Source organism: Micrasema longulum, unplaced genomic scaffold (assembly GCF_059751315.1).
Source record: "Micrasema longulum isolate JH-2025_06_02 unplaced genomic scaffold, ASM5975131v1 h1tg002344l, whole genome shotgun sequence".
In the NCBI taxonomy this organism is placed as follows: domain Eukaryota; kingdom Metazoa; phylum Arthropoda; class Insecta; order Trichoptera; family Brachycentridae; genus Micrasema; species Micrasema longulum.
The window spans coordinates 215,271-238,118 of record NW_028279494.1 but is presented as its reverse complement, the minus strand read 5'-3'; the positions used below and the strand labels follow the sequence as shown (position 1 = coordinate 238,118).

Sequence of the window (22,848 nt, the reverse complement as noted above, 5' to 3'; positions counted from 1 at the left end):
AGTTTTTGAATATTTTTCATATTTACACCGGTGTAATTCAAATATGTGATTGCGCAGCAGGATTATACGTCGCCAAACGTAAATATTTTGACATTTAATATTAAGTGTTCACGGATGTTGCATTGTGATCGCGAATACGATAAACAACCACGTCGCGTTATCACGTCGCTTATTAGCACGTCGATAGTTATTTGTGATTGAGCTACAAAACGAAAGTAATTCGATAATGCTAAACGGTCGATATTCGGATGAGCGCACTGACCACCCCGCGTATGGCGTACGCTGATTGCTGTGATAGCCACGCCACGCAAATCTGATCTCCAGTGTGATCTCGTGTCGTGTGCCGTGTGTCGTGTGTCGTGTGAAACCGCGACCGAGTTTTGGTCCATGTTAAACGGGTACTTTCTAAAGATTTCTACAAGATTTGAAAGAGAAATACCAACAAAATTTCGAGTGTCCAAATGTTTGTAGGCAAGGCAGAATTTCACTCCCTAGGGAGAAGGGAATATGGAAGTCCAGGCATTTATGAGTTGTCATTGGCTTATTGCCTTGAGGCAATTTCTTCCTACCTACCCGAACCGTTCAATTTGAGAAAATCAGTGGTATATGAACATATTGTAGGTATATTGAAATATTTTCATTAGAAAATAAAACATTGAAATATATATGGTATATATTTAGAAATAAAAATTGACTAAATATCTACACCATACTATGAAAAGAGGAGCGGAAGAAGAGGGAAGGAAAGAGGAAGGAGAAAGAAAAAACTCAAATATTCAGGAAGTGACATGTCATACTTCGTTGTTATGTTATAATGATGCAACCGAGTACAGCCGAACGTAATCAAAGAGCCAAAGTTTCGGCAAATTTTAGTTTACATAACAATAGTTTTAGGAGGGCACTCTTTCCATCGACGGGGGATCCAAAACTCGCACACATAAATATTGATTTTAAAAATATAATATCTCGCTGTTTCTCTGTAAAGGTAGGCAGAGAAGATAGAATGCCATATCATGCTGTCTTCGAATACAGACCTCGCTTCCTCTACATTCAAATGTCTTCTCATGCACACAAGCCGATTATTCCCACTTTTGACGTGTCCATCTTCAAGTATTTGCTGACTTTGGTCGTGCCATGTCTTCCTCGATTTATGTATCTATCAACATTCGCATTGTAAATCTTTTCATTCGCTAGAGCTAATTAGAATTATAAGGATAAGAAAACATTATGGTTTGTTAGGTCAATATGTTTTTAATAGTGTCCCGGACTCAAGGATCTGAAGTCCGAGACCCAACTATACCACAACTTGATTCCCATTCTCAGAATATAAATGTTTGGGTAAATAATATTAATGAAAAATTTTCTATTTTCTATTTTTTGTTTTTTTTTTTTTTTTAAATGAAATATTTGCATATATATGATTTACACTAATATTTCAACTTTGGTGCCATTTTCAATGTACATAACTCACTATTAGAAAATAAGAATCAAGTCGGAGTAGAGTGGGGTTCGAACCTTGGACCTTTGATCTGTGAGTGGCAACACTAGCCACGGGACCACAACCAGATTGAATTAAATTGAAATAATAAAGAGAGGTTCTTACCTTTGCGCCAGGGCTAGCTTCAGGCGGTCATTCTCGTACTTGAGCGGGTGCATGAGCTCCCCGCCCGCGCCCCCCTCGCCGCCCTCCGAGGGCAGAGCGCCCCTGCCGCCGCCCCCGGCGCCCCCCGCCGGAGGGGGGCAGCCCCCTGAGCTGCCGCGCTTTACGCTGTGCACGGGGGACTCCGACTGCCGAGGGAAACACGCATTTTTATTTTATTTAAATGCACAATACAGCACGATTACCAATTACAATGCACATTTAAAATAAGTGCACAATAGTTTATTCAGGTCCAACATATACGAGTAGTCCATAAAAACAATAATAAACAAAGACGAATAAGTTACTAATACACATTACGATACATAGTTAGAAAGGAAGTGTCTAAAACTGGTAATCCCAGCATGGAAAAGATCCACCTCTCTCGGTAGGCTGTTCAACAGACCGATCATCCTCCCCACAGGCATCAAAAGAAAATTAGGCCTGCATTCATGAAGAACAGATGGTATGTGTTGCTTAGCTATTAAATAGTCGATCGGTACGTATAATTTTATGCGGTCCAAAATATTGGGAATGTAAGTTAACCGTTCAGAAGTTTAAAGGCCATCATAGGCAGGGTATTGCTCTTTCTGGCCCTCAAACTTGCGATACTGAGCATACCTAAAAGGAACAATGGTGGGTACTGCAATGGATAGTATCCACACTCCCTCATGCACAGGTAACGAAGAAACTTCTTATGTATCCTCTTCACCATTAGTGAGCAAGTGGCTTCTTCAGGACCCCACACCACCGCACCACTCTCCAGAATGCTACGCACTTAATTTGTACACAAAAGTTTGGTGCTATTCAATTCTGCAGTGTTGAGAATTATTTATAAAATAATTCTTCGTTTTTAATGTTAACTTTTTAACATTAAAAACTGGCTTCTGACTTGACTGGCTCCAACTCTCTTTAACCTAGTGCTGGAGCACGTCATCCGCAGTACATTAATCGATACTGGATACTATCCCATATACGTTCCGAGAGTAGTCAGATGGTTGGATATGTACACGACCTTAATATAGTTGGAGGATCCCTACGGCTGTCAAGGAAATCGTCAACCCCCTGGAAACCGCTGCACGTGAGGTGAGCTTGTCGAAGCCGAAATCCATCCAACAGAACAAGAGGTAGTGAGCAGATAGATAATTATTCTTTTGAGGCAGTTGACCAATTCCCATAATTAGGCTCTCTTCTCATTGAATGTAACGAGGAAACAACAGAGATAAAAAAACTAATATCGGCGAGCAACAACACATATTTCTCCTTACTACCAGTGTTTAAGTCCCGTAGCATCCGCAGTAGGCACGGGTAACTCAATTTTGAACCGGTTTAAAAGACGTTCGAACGCTTTGAGCCGTTTAGCTGCAGCTCAAATTTCTAATAGGCAGGCTCACAGCTTGTAGAGGTACATTGTGAGTTTCGTTTTCTTTACTGAAAATGAAATATCAGGTCAGCTGACTCACTGCGCCGCGTTAGCGGTGATTCAGTGAACCATACATTTATTTGAGCCAAACGGTGCGACCTGCATCGTTCGGCTCACTGCCATAGCTGTTTGCGCCTGAGCTCGCGACTAGCGACAGTTGCGCAAAATAATGTGAGTTGATCTGCGAGCCGATTGAAACTCTAGCTCGAGTACTTGAACCTCGAGTTACCCATGCTTTATTTACAGGGAGAAAAATATTTCCCTGTTCAAGACTGTATTAAGGACCGTATTAGCCTACGGATGCGAGACACTGTCACTGACTGTTAAGTCCGCTGAAGCACTGAGCATATTCAAAAGGAGAGTTCTTCGTTGAATCTGTGATCTCGCGAATGATGGAGAAGAGTGGCGCATTAGACGAAACTACGAATTGTACAGCATTTATGAAGCCCCTATCTAGTATCTCGACACATATAAAAATGCTCAAGTTGAGATGGGCGTCCAGCCCAAAGAATGTCAAATGCGCGGGTACTTCCAGGGAGTAAACGAAGGATCGGAGGACCCAGGCTGGGTGCGTGGATGACATAAAAAGAAAGATGCAGCACAGCTTCACAAGTTGCAAATCGGAAAACAGCGGCTGACAACAGGCGGAGCTAAAGCTGAAGAAGACCAAGATATTGAGCTGTGGCGTCATCGAAGAAGAAGAAAAAGATCCCGTTCGAGCTACGCTCTGGCGCGGTGATAGGTAACCTTTTTTGCTCGGCCAGGCTTGGCCTGGGTGCCGCCATATCACATCTAAGAAAATATTCTTATATATATGATAATAATTAATTGCATTTTTGCCGCCCTAGAAAATGGACGGGTTTTTTTTTTTTTTTATTTATTATCATTACAAATCTAAAACAGATAATTATTTTCACTAATGACCTTTATTTTGCTGAATGACATTTGCGAAAACTTCAATAATTGACGGTTGGTATTTTGTACATTTTAAACACAAGCGAGCGTTGCAAACTACATCAGTCAGCTGGTTTCTTTTATTTGTTTTTGTTATTCAACGCTGAAAATAAGGTCTCGCAAAAGCATATCGAGGGAAATATATTAAATGTAACATTACAAAAAATAAAGAGCGTTCGAGACAAAATTAGCGGGAAAATATTATATAAAGGAGAACATTACTTATCTAACATTTGGCACAAAGTGAATCTTCCGTACAGAATTTCAGATTCAAGTTGCTACATAGTAAAATGGTGCTTACAAATGCGGGGGATTAATATTAAAATCATACTGAAGTAAAGACTAATGTTTTACAGGGTCACACATTAATACGGAGTATATAATATCATATAGTTCATCGTGCTGGGAACATAATATATTAAATAATGCAAAACACAAAAACACTTTGGAAGAAAACTGTGGCTATATTCGGGGAACGGGTGAAGAAACCGTAAATCTTCCAAAGTGCCTACTGCACCACGGAATTTAAGATTTTAAAAATGACACAAATGACATACATAATATGTTAGGCTTTCTCAGTAGTCTTTTGTATATTTTATCCGATTCCCGAAATTCCATTTTTAAATTTTAAAACAATTACATATTTTTCAACATTATTTATTATCTAGAAAATGTTTTAAATGGTCAAAGTTTGATTACATAGTGGTTCGAAATGACTTTTAAACCCTAAATAGTTAAATGTAGAGAAATAATTTAGGTTAAGTGATTCTTTAGGAACATTCAATTTTAGGTTGAAAAATAAATAAATAATATAAAGACTCGTGAGATAACCTAGTAAAAGGGATACATGGTCATATTTTGTACAGTTATATATTACTGGAATTAAATTTTGAATAGTGACACAGGAAACTTCAACCATTTATCGAGACAATCGATGGGACTTCATTGTGCAATATTTATAAACACTAGAATACTCCGCAGATAATAATTTTATACATTTTGTCTTGTTAGAATATTGTCAAACCGACATCATATGTATTCAGTTTGACTATGTCCTTGTAAGATAAAATATGTCGCATTATTTTTAACGCATTTTAGATCATTTTCCAAATACTATACAATCCTAATAAATGTGCCTCCATCTAGTTAAAATTGTTAATTTAGCGAGGAACTTGACGAATGAACCGCCGATAACAGATAAATAATATTCGTTGGAAATTTCCTGTGTTCGCTTGTCGAATGATCAGTACAAAAAATATTAGTGAAAAGTGAAATACAGAGTTGGTACGGGGTAACATGCCACTTGGTGCGAGGGGACGGTTACACAGTGTGTAGGTTACCTGCTGAGAACTAATGGAATGTCCCCGCTGAAGAGACATCCCGTCCTCACTGTCAGCCGACTTCACCATCTGATAACATAAACACCCGGTCAGTGGCGTAGAGATAGTTCACTCTAAAAGTTGTCAACTTCAGCCCGAGAGTTAGCTACGCCACTGATTTCAGAATGTATTTTACACCTAATTCAATTATCAAATAATCAAATTAGTAAATGCTGAAATAATAAATTTTACAGATGCAAATTATAAAAGTTGGGACTAATCCAATAAATAATGTAAATTTCTCAGAGTCTACGTGAGAATAAAGTTCTGGGTGTGAAATAGAAACGGAACCTGGGACGAGCGTTGATGAACAGGTGAACATCCTGAAAAAAGAAATTGAGTAGAGTCCGCCCCGTAAGGTAGTGGCTGGTGTGTTTGTCTACTATGCTCGAGGTCCCGGGATCGATTCCTGGGAGTGGGAGTGTTTTCGACTCGATAACTGCTCTCAGGTAAAAATTCGGAACAAGGAAATTGAGTGGAGATATGTCCGCTTCGTTGTGTAGTGGTTGGCGCTTCTCGCCTACAATTCTCGAGGTCCCGGGTTCGATTCCTGTCAGGGTGCTGCATTTGATTTACTGCAATGCAGGTGCGGAAAGGGGAATGATGACAAATCCAATGAAATACAGTTACCAATGTAATTAATTTAGCTTTTAAATACTATACTATATACTGGTTGAGTTATGATTTGTGAATCAAAAGAAGCATTTTAACCATTCTGTTCCTTGGTTGACCGCTCTTTGGGTAATGTGAAAGAATATTTATAATGTATATCTTCCTTAAAAATGTCCAATGGGCGTATATATGAATAATTCAGTGGTTATTGAAATCCACCGTACCTGTGTGTTCCCGTTAGGGGGCTCCAGTAGGTGCTCATCCCCGGCCGCGCGATGAGACAGGGGGCTAGCCGTGGCACTGGTGACGGGCGTGACCGCACAGGAGCCGTTGTTGTGGCCCCCCGTGCTCCCTTTGCCGCCCCCCGCCCCCATGCCTGACTGCTGGATAGCCTCCTTCACTTCTTGGAACTTCTCGATAAACTGGAAAGGGAAAACACTTTTAATTACAAACAAACCGTGACGATGTTTCTCCGTACGGGTAGGCTGAGTGAATAGTACGCCACACCATTTTGTCTTTGCGTACAGATCTCTCTTCTTACTACATTAATTCATTTTAGTAACTTTATTTTGTAAAATGTAAATGGGGGTTAGATTTCTTACCATCCGTCCACTATGTAGCTGCAAGACGTGTTGTAATCTAGCTACTGTATATTATTTAAAATTCAAAATAATTGGAGTGGGCGAGCTAGAATCTAAATCACCTATGCGATCTGCAGCTAAAAGACGATGTTTATTATACAGAGCCCTCGAGGTGATTTCCATGGTGTTATAAAAATTACCCAGAATAAATAAATAAATAAAAATAATTCAGTTTTTTGACAAGTATCTCTTAAATATTTCGTGGGTTTGGTCATGCCATGTCTGGGCCTTTCTCGTTTTTTGGATCCATCAACATTTGCATTATAAATCTGTTCAGCCCTTCTTTCGCTGTCCATTCGCTCTACATGTCCGAACCAACACTTCCTTTCATTTTGTCCGTAATGCTTGTCTCAGCTTTGCATACTGCACAGATCTTGATAATGCATTGCCATATGCATCTTCGCATGCAGATGGGCGTAGGATAAGAATGATCACCAAACCGTTATGAATTATTTAAAAGGTGCGGCATTGCTATCTCCCTTGTTTTAATAACCTCGTGTGACAAGAGTATTGGTCCTAAAAGGGTGGGGATGGCGTCGATATGTGCAGGCAGCTGGGAATTTTTTATGTCAGTACTGTTAATTGCAAACATAGTGCGGAAGGAGAAACAGCGCGCTTTGGCCATACAGCATAGTACTCACTGGCACAAAATGGAAAAATTAGACGTTACTTTTTTGAAGAGGGAAATCAGGCGGTGACAGTCAATTCTAAATGATATGCTGATAGGGCTCGAAGCCAAAGTTTACAAACATCGCCCGAGAAACTTACAAAACCCGAAAGAGATAATCCGCATAGAAATTCGCCGTACACCACAAGAAATACTCCAGAGTTGTGTGACGCTTCAGAGATCTCTTGCGGGAATGTTTAGAAAATGACGGGCACCACTTGTCCGACATTTTTTTCAAAAAACATAAAATTTTCTGTATTGTAATTTCAGAAATAAAAATGTTGTACCAAGAAGAACTTTTTATTAATCCATCTACAAAATTAGCAAGATAGCATTGCCGCACCCTGTATTAATACACCAGCGCTGCTATTCCGAACGCTCTCGCGGCTGTAGATAACACTTTTATAGCGCGTATTTAATTTAGTATGTAAATATGCGCTACAAAAGCTTTTTCTATGGCCGCGATAGCGTTCTGAGTAGCAGCCCGGATCTCAATCAACTCACCCTTGCCCAACTCAGCCTCTGAAGAGAAGCCGAGCCCGTACACCGTGTTGGCTCTCACATCTGACCACTGGCCAAACTTCTGGGAAGTCTTGGTGAATGTCATATTGGGAGTAATTGTGCTGTTGATTACCGCCTGGAAATAGATTAACAGCGCTTATTTTATGTATTAACCTAAGTAAACATTTTATAGGATTTACAACTTACGGAGAAATGGAGTCAATGTTAAAAATCTCAAGTCTACATTTATGTTTAATTTACTGAATGGCTTAATTGATGTATCATTGTTACTGGAACAAGTGGCATTCAATGTTCCAATCCCCCGGTTGTGAAATAATAATGTGCTGTTCCTCGATCAACACAGCACAAACTATGTCTTGCATGCACCAATGTCCCAATTGTGTCATATTGTAAACTCGACACAAGATCTGGACTTTTTGGTGTGTCTTTATAGATTTAAAAAATCACTAAGATAGACCGGATCCTGTCTTAAGGTAGTAATTTTATTTTTTTTTGTCCTAGCTTTAATTTATTTAGTTGTATTTTATTTTATTAATGCCTGTATTTATTATAAGAAATTGTATTTACCATCGTTAGAATGGACTGCATAAGTCCGTCAAATAAATAAATAAGTAACAGAAACTGGGTAAATTTGGAGAGCCAACTACATGTTATTAGCAATTTATGGGATTACTTTACAATGTGTATCAGTTACCATTCATTATACTTTTATGCATTTTTTAATTTTCACGCACCATCGTGCCGTTCAGGAATAATTTGCCAATGGCATATTCGCACATTTTTGATATTTTTCGATGAAAAGAAAACTCACACTTGTGTGAAAGCGGATGCAAAGGAATATAGAGCTGAAAACTTTATATTATAAAACAATCTATAAACATCCACGGTAATAGTAAAATCGCTGTTGTTTTTTAGAGTTTTTACTACATTAGTACAAAAAAGATGAGTGGACGACATTACCTCGATAGCCGGTAAAGCATGAATGATAAAACGGGAGATAGGTAGGAGCGGAGACATTTGGAAGAGGGCTTTATCCGGTAGTGGCGGGAACAAGGCTGAAGATGATGAAGAAGAAGTTTTATTTTAGAAAATGATTAAAGCAAATGTTTAAACATTTGTAACTGAAGACTCTTCATATGAATTCTAAACATTCAAACAAATTAATGTCTACTTCAGCCAATCAGCTTCATTAGTGACACTTTAAACCTTTCATTAATTCAGACGATTAATACGAATTTCAAGTAGCATTGCCCGTTTAGTTCATGACTTTTAGAATTAAGTTCCCTACAAGAAATGATCTAACCAAATAAGAGGCTCATTTATTTATGATCCCTTGAAGAGTTTTCTTACATAAACGGGGTACGGTGATTATATTTATTAAATTATATTTATTTAACTTTTTGCGCATGTAAAAAAAATAAAAAATAGATACTACAGCACATTTTACACTTTGTTTTGAACCACTTAAAGTATTTATTTAATTATATGCTCATGTGTTACTCCGAAACCGGTCAGTAATAAATTGACTTGTTTTTAAAAGTGTTTTTTTTAATTTTTACTACCGTATTAGCCCGAATATAACGCGATACTTATTAATCTAAACATTATTAAAAAAAAAAAACATTTATTTTATATTCGGGGTTAAGATTAGAAAATTTTTCATTTCATTCCTGCTCCAAATTTACAGGTTGCGTTATATTCGAGGCCGCATTGTATTTGAGCTAATTCGGTATATTAAATCACCATTAAGTCAGTACTACGAATGTTTAAAATTTGTTGTAAAATTCCTTATCCTCGAAGGTTTAAGTTGTATAAAAAACCTTTTTAAAATCTTCGATCATTAAAAATCATAAAGTACGAACAACATATTAACAAAATGACTTAAATGTTGAAGAAGTAAATGTGTCTCGCTAAACTAATAGATATGTAGGAGGAAGAGGGAAAGTGGGGTACGGGACACGGGACGTAGATTAGCCTTCATTTTTCATTACATGACAAGTCTAATAAGCTTGGTCACATTCGCTCATAACTTACTTAGCCAAAAACTTAATCGAGTAGTTTAACTTTCGATAGCAAAAAGTTATACACTATTTTTTGTTTAAAGCAAAAAAGATATTTAGGTGATGTCATAATTATTTCCCCAATTTAAGATTTAAAATAATAACAACCCTGGGTAAGTTTTCTTGTATAAAAATCAATTCAGGGTCCTAAAAATATTATTGAACGAAAGAATCGGGTTGTGGTCCAGTGACTACTCCCACTCTAACCAAACTTTCTAATAGTGAGTTATTTACAACTCGTTGAAAATAGCCCTCAGAATTAAACATTTGGGTGAATCATAAAAATGCAAATATTTATTTTTATAAAAAAAAATTAAAAACAATTGTTTACTATTACGTTAGTTTGTACCGATTCAATAAATAAAGTAAGGTAAGGTGATCAATCTTATACTCAGGTATATCTAGTAAAACCGGTATTAATGTACGAAAATGAGTTTGAAAATTTAAAGTATTTTCGTCGGTGACCTGTAATTGAATATGTTTTTTTTTTTAAATGTACGTGTTATTATATTTTTTATACAGAAGACTCAATTTGACTTTTTAGATAAAATTGCAGATAAATGTCAACTTTCCATTGTAATACAGGCCCAGGCACCAGTCCAGGGACTTTAACATATTCTATGGTAAAAACACCTTTTTTTTTTAAAAAAAAAGAAATATTTGCGTTCTTATGATTTACCCAAATATTTAATTTTGAGGGCCATTTTCAATGAATTGTAAATAACTCACTATTAGAACATGGAATCGAGTTGGGGTAGAGTGATTCGAAGCACGGACCATTGGTCCGTGAGTCCGAGACACTAGCCACAGGACCACAACCTGATTACAAAACATTTTCAACCCTTCCCTTACTGTGCCAAAAACATTCGCGAGCTCTGGTGCTGAGAAGTCATTACACACGCAAAAAAAAAAGAGATTTTAGATCGGAAACAGAATATTCATAGGCGATTGCTTCAGTTATTTCTAGTTGAAGTCAAAAGTGATCATATTTTATATCTAATTGCTAAAAAAATTTAAAAAACATTAGCGCATGTTCGCAGCGCGGGCGAAATAACAACGCGTGTGACGTGTGAAATTGTCTCACTCTCTCTATGTAGTGTAGTATTTAGTAAACATGATAAAAATAAAAAAGGAATCAATTCATTAGTTACGTAAACCTCGACGAAGAAGCTTGTATGCTTTGAAACCGGTCGGTGGAATATTTTTTTTTTTTTTTAATTAGTGATTAAAAACAAAGTTGTTTTATTTATTTTACCATTAAATATAGTTCAAAAAGCAATTATACTAATCATTTTCAAAAAACCATTTCAGTGCCATTCAGAACCACTAAAAGTTTTGAATTGAGACAGTTATTTACTATGACCCTGTTAAAAGATGTCCATGATATCTCAACTAGTTCAAATACACTCCAAAAAAACTAGAGCCATGACTAAAGGTAGTCTTGTAGTTCCTCAAATGAAGACAATTTTTGCCCAAAGACACTCAAGTTTTATAGGACCTAAATGCCATAATAAGTTACCTCGAGAAATTACTCATTCTTCCGTAAAAATATTTCCAGCTGAAGTTAAAAAGTGGCTCATGAGAATTGGAAGAAGTCAGCTGGATGAAGTTCTAAAAATAAGAATTCAATGCTGCCTTCAATCTTTAATATTCAATGTCTATTGTTCTTTCATTTGATTTGTACATTATTTTCATATCTGTAATTTTCTTTACTTAGGTTTTTAGTTTTTAAAATTCGAACTGTTAGTTGCCAATTTAAAAAAAATACTTATTAATTAAAAATTAATTTATATACTCTTTTATCATATATTCTTTTACATCTTACATTTTATTTTTCTTATCATTGTTTTAAATTTTTTAAGTTGTTCACAAATGTTTTTAGTGTTTTATTTTTGTTATTTCTTTATTTTTATTACAATATAGTATTATAATTTTTATTATAATGTAGTATAGTGTATCCAGAGTTTTCTTTAAACTCTATCATATCCGAAACCACGATGATCAGTATGAGCAAGAAGACATATTGACACATAAAAATAAATTTTGAGAACGAATAAATTTTTAAAAAATAAAATATTTAAAAAAACAAACGGTTGCTAACTTCTGCAGGAGAGAAACGAGGAGGGGGGAGTCTGACACACCGTTAACCACGCGGCCGCGCCCCCCTCGCTTCTCCCCTGCAGAAGTAAGCAACCATTTGTTCTTTTTAATATTTCATTTTTACAAATTTTCTTCGTTCTAAATATTTTTTTTAATATGCCAATATGTCTTCTTGCCCATACTGGTCATCTTGGTTTCAGATGTGACAGGTTTTAAAGAACACCCTGTAAATACATATATTATCAATGTAGCTTTAGAACAGGTACTTTTGTATCTAGTGAAGCTGCTATGATTATTTTCTTGCAATTTAATTAGATGTCAAATACTTAATATATTGAGTTTTTCTACCGACATTTCTTGGTGGAACTGCATTTTTAATTATAATAATAAAAATACGTATGTACAGTCCAGTCTGACGATGTCGGTCACGACGAAACTCGGTCACCGGTAAAAATCTATCAATAAAAGTGGAATAAAACTATATACGTATATTTATTATTATGTATTTTATTTTTTGCACAACAGGCCAGGAGGCCCAATCACAGTTGTGAATTACATCACAGAACACCCAGGCTTGAGAAAAATCACATTTAATTTTTGAGTCCTCACCAGGAATCGAACTCGGAACCTTCCGTGTGCGAGTCAAGCGTATTGACCACTACACCACGGAGGCCGCCGTGAATTGAATTCGATGTCAAATACTTATTTTGTATTGCATGTATTTACTTTTATTTTTGCCAATAAACGCCATATTTCGGCACTGAACCTGAACCTGATTAAAGTTATTTGATGCAATGTGTACTAGATGATACACATCACCGAGTTAAATAAATATTTCACGTCAACCATAGCGGGAATCGAACCCGAGACCTCCTGAATAGTAGGCAAACATGCTGGCTACTGGTTTAATAAAAACACATAAAAACTTGATTAAACACATAGAAAAGTTTGTCATTAATTTATGTTTCATAGTAGGATTACATTGTTTATGTCACTACTTGAAAAATAAATGTAGCCTTCCTTATTCAATATTGATTTAATTCAATGTATGATTAATAATAAAGAACTCGTCAGATAAACAAGGCAAGTGTACACGGTAAGATAAAAATAAGGCAAATGCCTACAGTTTTAAACAAATAAAACCAAGTAAAATATCTGCGACCCGAATTCAACTAAAGCAAACAGTGTGTGTAAATATGTAAGAAGGTACTTATATGGACACAAAAACAATCATATTTTTGTTCATTTCAAAATTACGCGTCTTTACCTTATTATGCTATATTACAGTGGTCGGAAACCTTTTTAGCTCGACGTGTCAAATTAAAAAAAAATCTGAGTTGACCGGGGCGTCGTGTCACATCTAGGAGCATTCATAATTTTTGCAGTCATTGAGAATGAAAGAGTTTTATATTTGAACTATTTATTTGATAAAAAGCAAAAATAAATCAATATTTACGTGAGTGACTCTTTTTTCCGAATTTCATTTGCTAAATCTTCAAACGAAGGTTCACACATTTTAATAATAAGCTAGTGTTACAAACTGTATCAGTCAGTCAGTGTCTTATACGAGGAATGTCTGAAATGTTTCCGACCTAACAATGAAACAAGTCATATTCATTCAAATTTTTTTTTGGTTTTTCTACAGTCTCCGTTTACATCTATACACTTCTCCCAGCGATGCCCATCTCTTCAGCCCATCCGAATAGTAGTTAGCGTCTTTTCCTGTAAAATAGTCATTAATGAAGGTGATGGCCTCCTCATTAGATGAGAATCTCTGTCCTCCGAATGCAACTTATAGCTTAAGGAACAAAAAAAAGTCACTCGGGGCTAGATCTGGTGAGTAAGGAGAGTGGAATCCACCTTCGCAGTCCACTGTTTGGATTGATTCTTTATTTCTGGAGTAGCACAGTGAATCCAAGTTTCATCTACCGTAATGAATCGCCGCCAAAAGTCTTGTCATCCAAGCTGGTACGTGCACGTTCAAATTCAGTTGCCCAAAATTTTATTGCGGTATACAATGGAGCAGAGTCTCTATACACAGTGTCCAACTTGTCTTTAATTTGCGTAGGCATATTGCCTTTCAAAAATAAATATTTATTTAATAACATATTTATAACATATGTTATTAAATAAATACTTATGGAAACTCACACTAACGTCTGTCAAAACATAACTGCGCGTCCATAACGGCCGAAATTTTTATGGGTACCTTTCAACGCATGCGCAAACACATTCCCCAATTTTCGTTGAAAATTGCTGCTATCTTCATGTTGAGGTTGGAAACATTTCAGACAACCCTCGTATTTGATTTAATATTGTTTAACACCGAGAACAAGTTCTCACAAGAGTACGCAGATCGTCCGCCAACAACTGGTATCATCCGAAATGTCTCGACGTGTCATCGGTTACCCGCCACTGCTCTATTGGTATTTTTTGATAATACCATCATACTTTTTGTACAAAAATATGTTTTCTGTTCATTTTTGCAGGGTGAATTTTCGAGCGGATTTTTCTTCCAACCAGTCAATACAAACATTTTCTAATCTTGTTTGTTAAGTGTCAAAAGACGACAGGTAAACAAAATAAAATTAGACAGATATCTCTAAAGACGAAGGAATTATTACGAAATATGAAAGTCAGTGCAGGATATATACAGGACTTCCACAATTCCACAAGCGCTTGGTCTTGGGGAACACGCGCAATTATTCAGACTTCGTATTGGGAATGTTTGACTGCAGTGGTTTGGGGAAAAGAAGAAATGCATATTTGCTGATGAATTTTTTTCATTTGGTAAGTGATATCGGGATCAACTAAATAACTACTTTAGACATCGGAGGCTTAACCCTTGTACGCAAGATTTTTTATATTGCATTTAAAAAAATGTTTTATGGTTTACTTTAAGGTGTAGTTCTGGGGAGAAATAGTTTTTAAAATCCTTAAGTCATGAAAAGTATACTTAATATTTTTAAAAGAAGTTATGTTTTTTACATCATACTATAATTCACAATTACTTGAATTTGATATTTTTTAACGTCAAACAAACATATATAATAATAATAATAATAATAATAATACATAAATCTTAAAAAAACAAATAAATAAATATGTATGAATAGTAAGAATTATGTTGAAAAAAATTTGGCTTAGAAAAGATTATAAATAACTGAGAAATTTGAATATAAAAGTATGCAAATGACAAACAAGCGGTGTCAAAATTTTAACTGACATAAACTGTAAACAAAAAGGTGGATTTTATTTTTCTTTTCTCTTAAATGCATAGATGAACTCTCTAAATTATTACAGGACTTAAAAAATATTCCACTATTTATGATTTTAAATAATACCTAAGTATTGAGGATGATGGAAATTTCCAACACGATGCATTTAAGGGCTAAGCTGTTTTATTTTCCTGCTCACAGAACCAGCGAAAAAAGAGCGATATCTTTACTCAATTGCATCTCTTCGGATATTGACATCTTTCATGTTGCTAAAAGAAAGTTCAGAGAGGAAAGCTTCCATTTACTGTAATTACTTAGTATTTTTCTTTTAAAACTTTTAACATTGAAATTATATTTTGTAATATACATAAACATATCAAATGAATAAACAAATTGAAATTGAATTATGAATTTAATATTTGGATACCTTAGATCCTTCCACGCTGATGATGCGGTAGAGTGAGCGAGAAGAGTCGTAAAAGAAGGAGACAGATACAGCCGTGGTGGAGGCCGACATCCACGATCGCTTGGTTTTGGGGTCGATGTGGAACACGTGCGCCTTGCACGTGAAGATTGGCTGCTCGCTAGAATCAAAAATATATTCATTTATTTACATACATAAGTTTATAGTACATTATTTGAGACACAAGTCCCGACTCCATGGGACTAAGTCCTGTGTTGAAATGGGACGAGCAATTAGTTGAAACAGACACGTGAGTATATCATCACAAATATAGGATCAGAAACATAAAAAATAATTTTAAAAAAACATATATATGGCACATCAATATGGTAAACAGTAAACTCAAAACATTCGAAAGACAGTTAAAATATTTGTATTGTTTTTTATGTAATATAAAATACATGTGTTTCTCTGTTTGTTTGACACAGAACGTCTCCTGAATGGTCTCTCGTGCGACGTGAAATTAGACCACATTATTCAGGATATCTTGTTAAACTGATCATTTTGCTACTTACTCCGTTTCTCTATTTTTATTTGATTCAAAGTCCTTCATTAAACTCTATCTATTCTATGTTATACATCTTTTGGGTTATTTTATCTATTATAGCACCCGTTTTAATCCCCATATATTTTTTCGCATATTGCTATCCTATTTTTACAACATAGTTATTTATTATCTACTCCTCTAACATGTGTAGTAGATTTGCATATTCTATCGCATTCTAAGGCGATACTCTTCTGGCATTCCGTCAGCCACCCCCGCTTACCCCAGACCTTGCGAGACCCCTAAATTTGTCATCCTCCCTTTGTTTTGGCCTTTACAAAGCAGATTCCTAGCTTCAGAAGTCAGAGCAATCCGGGTCGTCTTCTGACCTTTCCTTTTTGCTTACTTATCTTCTAAGAGCTTTTTGGTAAAGACAACTACTCAGGGCTCTCCTAACGAACCAGCTTGCTTTCCTTATCTGGAACTCTTTCTCTATGATTTGATAAATTTATTCAGATGTGTATTCAGAAAACTCATACTTTTAAATACAATTTTGATAAAAATATTTTTATACTTTTATCAAAATCATAAGCTTTAGAGAACATCAATATTATTGGTATAATCATCATCTACCCTTTGGAAGCGCTTGAATGAATTAACCAGTCATTTTGTACGTATGCAATACAACATTTCATAGTTGCTAATTTTCCTTGTACTGGAAATCAATTCGTTCACCTTTATTTTAGAATATATGTAGGATTAGAACAGTGAATAGGATAAAACGAAAACATTTCTTATTAAACTTCTTTATTAGACTTGATTCATACAATCACTTTTAAGATTTCAACTGGGTCTCCGCACAACGCCGCTCGTACATTGACTGGCGTCTCGCATCCGCTTCCGCCCGGTGTTGCCAGAATTCCCACAACTCGGTCATCCTGCAAGTCATCCGCCTCGGATGAATCATCATCGGTGTCGTCCACTCTCCAAGGCTTCATCAGGTCTGCTGACGCCGTCGTCTCCCGTGAGCCTTCAGTTCCACCAACTCTTAGCAGGTTATATCTGTCTTTCCCACATACTTTGGTGACCTTGTATGGTCCAAAGAACTTAGCACAGAGCTTTAGACCAGGTCCATATTGACTTCGCTTCACTGCAACTAAATCATCAACAGCATACTTGTTACTAGCTTTCCTTTTCTTATTAAATTCGCGCCGGTTCTCTCTTTGTACTTTTTCGATTTCCTGCCTTGCAGATTCACGCACTTCTTCCCGCTCACTCATAAATTGTTCCAGAAGCTCAGTGCTGATTATTTCTTCAATCTTGAAGTCCTCCTGACTCCTTTGCTTTTTACCTACCAATACTTCAAATGGTGTGCGACCAATACTTCTTTGGAATGTGTTGTTTAAAAACTGCTGTGTCCTACTGGTAAATTTGTACCACTTAGTGGGGTCATCTATGCTAAGCTTTGATATGACAGCAATGATAATCTGGTGCATGCGTTCTACTTGCCCATTCGCACGTGGTTGTCCAGTTGTTATGTTGATAAGCTCAATATTTTGTATCTCACAGTATTCTTTAAATTCCGTGGACGTGAATGCAGCACCTCTGTCTGTTATAATTCTTCTGGAATTCCCGAACGTCTGTTGCTGCAGGTTCAGGGCATTTAAAACTTCTGTAGTATTTGTAGTCTTTGTGCTATAGATCCACACAAACTTAGTAAAAGCATCTACTATTGTTAGAATATATTTATAGTTTTTATTTGTTGAAGGCAGCGGTCCTAAGTGGTCTATGTGATAAGTGTCTAATGGGCTATCACCTTTGTCTATAGGATGTAGGAAACCTTCCCGCTTTCCTCTCTTTCGGTCTACTAATATACAGGCCACGCAATTTTCAATGCATCGTTTTATTTTTGCTGCACAATCTTTTATCCAGAACTCTCTCTCTAGAAGTTCTCTTGTCTTGGTAATGCCAAAATGGCCACGATCATGGTACATTCTTATTAATTCAGTCTGCATAGTTTTTGGAACTACTATAAGCTTATAGCCTCCTTGTTCCCTGTAGACTACTCCTCCATCTAAGGTGTAGTCTTCGTGTCTCTTCCCAAGAGTGAGTAACTCTCGTATGGCATTTAAATACTCATCGTTGGATTGGGCCCTTCTCAATCGCGCTATTAGTTCGTTTTCAAGAATAAAGCAATCAACAGGGTGTCGGCTTAGTGAATCAGCGTGTCTTAGTCTCTCGCCAGCTCGATGTTCCACGACGTAATCATACTCTTCAAGCAGTAGTGCCCACCTGGCGACTCGTGGTGCGAGATCCTTCTTCTTCAGGGTAAGGACAAAGGCCTTACAGTCTGTCACAATCTTGAAGCTCAGTCCCAATAGGTAAACTCTGAATTTCTTTAAAGCATTTATAATCGCAAGTACCTCTAGTTCATAGCTGGGATATTTTCGTTCTGCATCTGTTGTCTTCTTACTCATATAATATACGGGATGCATCTTATTATCGTACGGATCCTTTTGAAGTAAAACTGCACCGTATCCCTCGCAGCTTGCATCTGTGTGTAGTTCAGTTGGTAAATGAGGATCATAGATCTTTAAAACGGGGTCATTTGACAAAATCTTCTTCAACATCTCAAAGGCCGTCTTTTCCTCGATTTCGAATATGAATTCATTTTCCTTCTTCAGTAGATTCGTCAGTGGTTTTGCTATTTTAGAATAGTTATGTATAAACTTCCGAAAGTATCCTGTCAGCCCTAAGTAAGACTGGACATCTTTTAAGGTTTTCGGTATTGGATACCTAGTCACAGCGTTGGTCTTTAATCTACTCGGTCTAATTTCATTCTCTTGGATCTCATGTCCGAGATACTCTACGGACCTCATCAGTATTCTGCACTTCTTCCAATTAATTATTAGTCCATACTCATTCATTCTATTCAGGACTAGTTCCAATCTTTGTAGGCCTTCTTCTTCATCGTTGGAAGGAACAATTAGGTCATCTAGGTAAGTAAGGACAATTCCACTCAGCATCATATCTCTAAACACAGCATTGATGAAAGTTTGAAAAACAGCTGGTCCGTTGGATAAACCAAAAGGGGTTTTCAAGAACTCAAATTGTCCATTTGGTATGATAAACGAAGTGTATTTGATGGAATTATCTTCTACTGGTACATGGAAAAATGCATTTTTCAAATCAAGCGTAGTGAAAACTTTGGCATTTCGTAGTTTGTCTATTTGATCATCTATCAGCGGGATTGGAAATCTTTCTTTGATCGTCTTCTTGTTAAGTCTCCTGTAGTCTATGCACAGACGCATCTCCCCACTTTTCTTTTTTGACAACACTACTGGACTCGCGAAGTCGGATCTGCTTGGGCGAATAATCCCATCGTTGAGCCATTCCGCTACTTGGTTATTTACAACTTCTAGTTCCCGAGGGGATAAACGTCGGGGTGGCTGGTAAATGGGTGCCTCATCTTCCAAAGCAATTCTCATCTTAATATTTGTTTCTTTAACTCTAGGCAACTCCCTAGAATAATTGAAGGCCATTGTGTTTATTCTCTCTCGGTAAATCTCGTCTCCTAACTCTACATGATCGTAGTTATCTTTTGTTTCGATTAGGTATAAACTCTTTACTTGTTCATCTACAGTATTCTCTGTGACTTCAACTCCTCCAACACGCACCATCATGTCGACGTTCTGTAAAATAGCCCTGCCAAGGAGGACTGTCATGGGAAGCACTGCGTCATGTACTATATGAAAGGTAGTTGGGAACTCACAATCATCTATCTTCATCATCGTCTCGAAATGTCCAACTGTGGTCACCTTTTTTTCTGCTATTCCTCGGAGCTCTAAGGGATCGTCGATTAGATTAACCTGGTCCATCTTCAATAACTGCGAAATTGTCATCAAATTTAAATCACTACCAGTGTCTATGAATGCTTTTGCTGATTTCCCTCCTAACATTACTGTTTTGTAGAGCGGAGATTCTGATTCTTGGACGGTTACTTTCAGTGTGGTCTTGGAGGTATTTACTCTTAAATTAGAACATTTGGACGCAATGTGCCCAAAGTCGTTACATTTAAAACACCTCGTTCCCTTATCTTTAAATTTACATTCTCCAGACCTGTGGCCAATCCCTCCGCAGTTAAAACACCTGTCTTTCGATACTTTAGGATAACTTTCTTTTAATTGATTTTTAAAGGTCTCACCCTTTGACCTTTGCTTTATCGATATTTTGGAATATATATCGAGTTTACATTTAAATTCTTTCAGACTTGTTACACCATATAGAATGGATTTGTTTATTTCCGAATCAGATATGCCGTCGATAACGTATTCCATTAAAGATTCATCATCTATGTTTCCGCGATTGCTTATCTCCCTCATTTGATAAAAATAATGGATGCAACTTTGGTCGCGTAGTTTCATTGTCGTTGCTAGTAGGCGATGAATGGCGGCTGGATTAACTTTTTTCCCAAACTCTTCTTGTAGGCCCTTTTTCAACTCGTACCATGATTTAAATGACTCCGATTTAACGAAAAGCTGAGCCGTTCCTCGTAATAATTTTTTCGTATAAATAAATTTCTCCACGCTGTTCCAATTCGCCAAATTCGCAGCATCTTCGAAATCTTCAAAAAACTTGTCGACGCAGGAGTTGTCTTCGCCGCTAAATACAGTCAGGGCATCTTCAATGTCCTTAAATGTGAATTTTGCCGTTTCTCCATCCGCCTTGTCGATTTTCGGAGGCATGTTGCGCGCTGTCACCGAGTCGAAAACGATTCAAAATTTACAAAATGTCGCTTCACGGTTATGTCAAAATCGGCACGAAATGTTTTTTAGATATAATATAAATCTATGTTTGCAGTTTACACAATTGTTCTCGGAATCACTCGATTCGTAATTTCACTTGAATATGAATTGCAAATCGCAACGGCTATTTTAAAAATGGCGTCTTTTTTTCTTCTCGTAACTCGCTATTTCCGATTTTAATTCACTTTATGAATCGCAAATCGCAACGGCTATTTTAAAAATGGCGTCTTTTTTCTTCTCGAAACTTCTTCGTAACTCGCTATTTCCGATTTAATTCACTTTTTTTCGTATCCCGGACGAGCCCCCAAGTTGTAGGATTAGAACAGTGAATAGGATAAAACGAAAACATTTCTTATTAAACTTCTTTATTAGACTTGATTCATACAATCACTTTTAAGATTTCAACTGGGTCTCCGCACAACGCCGCTCGTACATTGACTGGCGTCTCGCATCCGCTTCCGCCCGGTGTTGCCAGAATTCCCACATATATTACCTCGTCTAATGAACAAGTGGCTGCGTTGACAATAAACCATATAAATTTTGGAAGAATTGTATTTTATCTGATTATATATTTGCTTTACGAACTTATAAACTCTAATATTATAAATAAGAGAAGAATAAGAAAACACATACATATATCTAAATATATAAACAAAAACCTAAATATTTAATTTTTTTTTTTTTTGAAAAAATAAATATTTGAGTTCTCATGATTTACCCAAATATTTCATTTTTAGGGCCATTTTCAACGAGTTGTAAATAACTCACTATTAGAAAATGGAATCGAGTTGGGGTAGAGTGGGATTCGAACCACGGACCTTTGGTCCATGAGTCCAAGACACTAGCCACAGGACCACAACCCGATATGCTTAGCAGTTTTAGACGCAATGATATAAAGCCAACAAAAAAATAATCTTGATGATTAAACTGCATGGCTGGCTGCCTGTATTCAACATTGGTTTAGTATATAGAATTACAAATGTCGATGTAACTCAAATGTTAAACACCTACCAAGGATTAAACATTTATTTATTTATTTAACAATCGAAGTCAGCATTACTTTACGGGTTATTAAGCCAATTACGGGATCCAAATGTGAATCTCGGTGAGAATTACATAATGAATGCATCTTATACTAGGTAATGAATACAACGAAAAAAGCTGCTAAACTGCCGTTATGTACAGAAACAGAATATGTGCAGAAGCCATATTCAGCGAGAAAATCGCCTAATTATTATTTTTTTTATTAAAAAATATTACCTTTCTCCCAATCTCCCCAAATATTTCAATTTTGGTGGGCATTTTCAACGAATTGTAAATAACTCACTATCAGAAAACGAAATCAAGTTGGGGTAGAGTGGAATTCGAACCTCGGACCTCTGATCTGTGAGTCCGCAACACTAGCCACGGGACCACAACCCGAATGGGTGAATTCTGACTTGCATTCATACGGCTTCTGGGTGCGAAAAACTGAACTGATCTCTTTCAGTATATTTCGAATGTATTTATATATTTCTGGATATATTATATTACATAGAGTACATCTACAATGTTTTTTATTCGATATTCCGCATCCGGCACCCCTGGTATATTTTTAAATGATTATGTTGTGTTGTTATGTATAAAAACAAACTGAATCAGTTGAATAATTGTGCCGAATGATTAATTTCTTTTTCATCATCAAACCCTAATCCACACCTGCCAGTGCATACGTCAATACATTGGAAAAGTAGATGCAGTGTATCTCGATCGTATGTTACAGGGAGGTCAGGTGATCGGTCTTACACTTTGGGTGATAATCGGGGACAGAATATTGCAGAGTAAAATTACCTTTTAAACAAATATTTCATGTCGGCCCTTCCGGGATTCGAACCCGGGACC

General features: G+C 36.6%; 1 protein-coding gene and 1 long non-coding RNA gene across 3 annotated transcripts; one reads left to right on the top strand and one right to left on the bottom strand.

Annotated features, from left to right (window-relative positions):
- Positions 1-1,599: 1,599 nt before the first annotated feature.
- LOC148272394 (uncharacterized) lies at positions 1,600-16,580 on the bottom strand. The gene is made up of 6 exons (XM_088240104.1): positions 16,446-16,580; positions 15,643-15,799; positions 7,823-7,952; positions 6,232-6,431; positions 5,357-5,425; positions 1,600-1,788 (listed from the first exon to the last, which is right to left on the bottom strand). The coding sequence occupies exons 1-6, from the start codon at positions 16,475-16,477 to the stop codon at positions 1,600-1,602; spliced, it is 777 nt and encodes a 258-aa protein (XP_088096230.1). The 5' UTR covers positions 16,478-16,580.
- Positions 13,260-15,586, top strand: LOC148272395 (uncharacterized). 2 transcript variants are annotated; one of them, XR_015824854.1, is made up of 3 exons: positions 13,260-13,453; positions 14,487-14,787; positions 15,301-15,586. It is a non-coding gene; the product is annotated as an uncharacterized LOC148272395 (long non-coding RNA). The 2 variants fall into 2 exon arrangements; XR_015824853.1 differs by lacking the exon at positions 15,301-15,586 and having other exon boundaries at positions 14,487-14,988.
- Positions 16,581-22,848: the final 6,268 nt, after the last annotated feature.

What these genes read in the sequence shown, in the direction of transcription:
- LOC148272394 (XM_088240104.1), bottom strand. Translation starts at nt 16,477, where the DNA reads ATGACAAATTTAGGGGTCTCGCAAGGTCTGGG. An exon ending in TTCAGAGGCTGAGTTGGGCA is followed by an intron (nt 6,432 to 7,822) that starts AGGGTGAGTTGA and finishes TTTTCCCTTTCC; the next exon opens with AGTTTATCGAGAAGTTCCAA. An exon ending in CCCCTAACGGGAACACACAG is followed by an intron (nt 5,426 to 6,231) that starts GTACGGTGGATT and finishes TTATGTTATCAG; the next exon opens with ATGGTGAAGTCGGCTGACAG.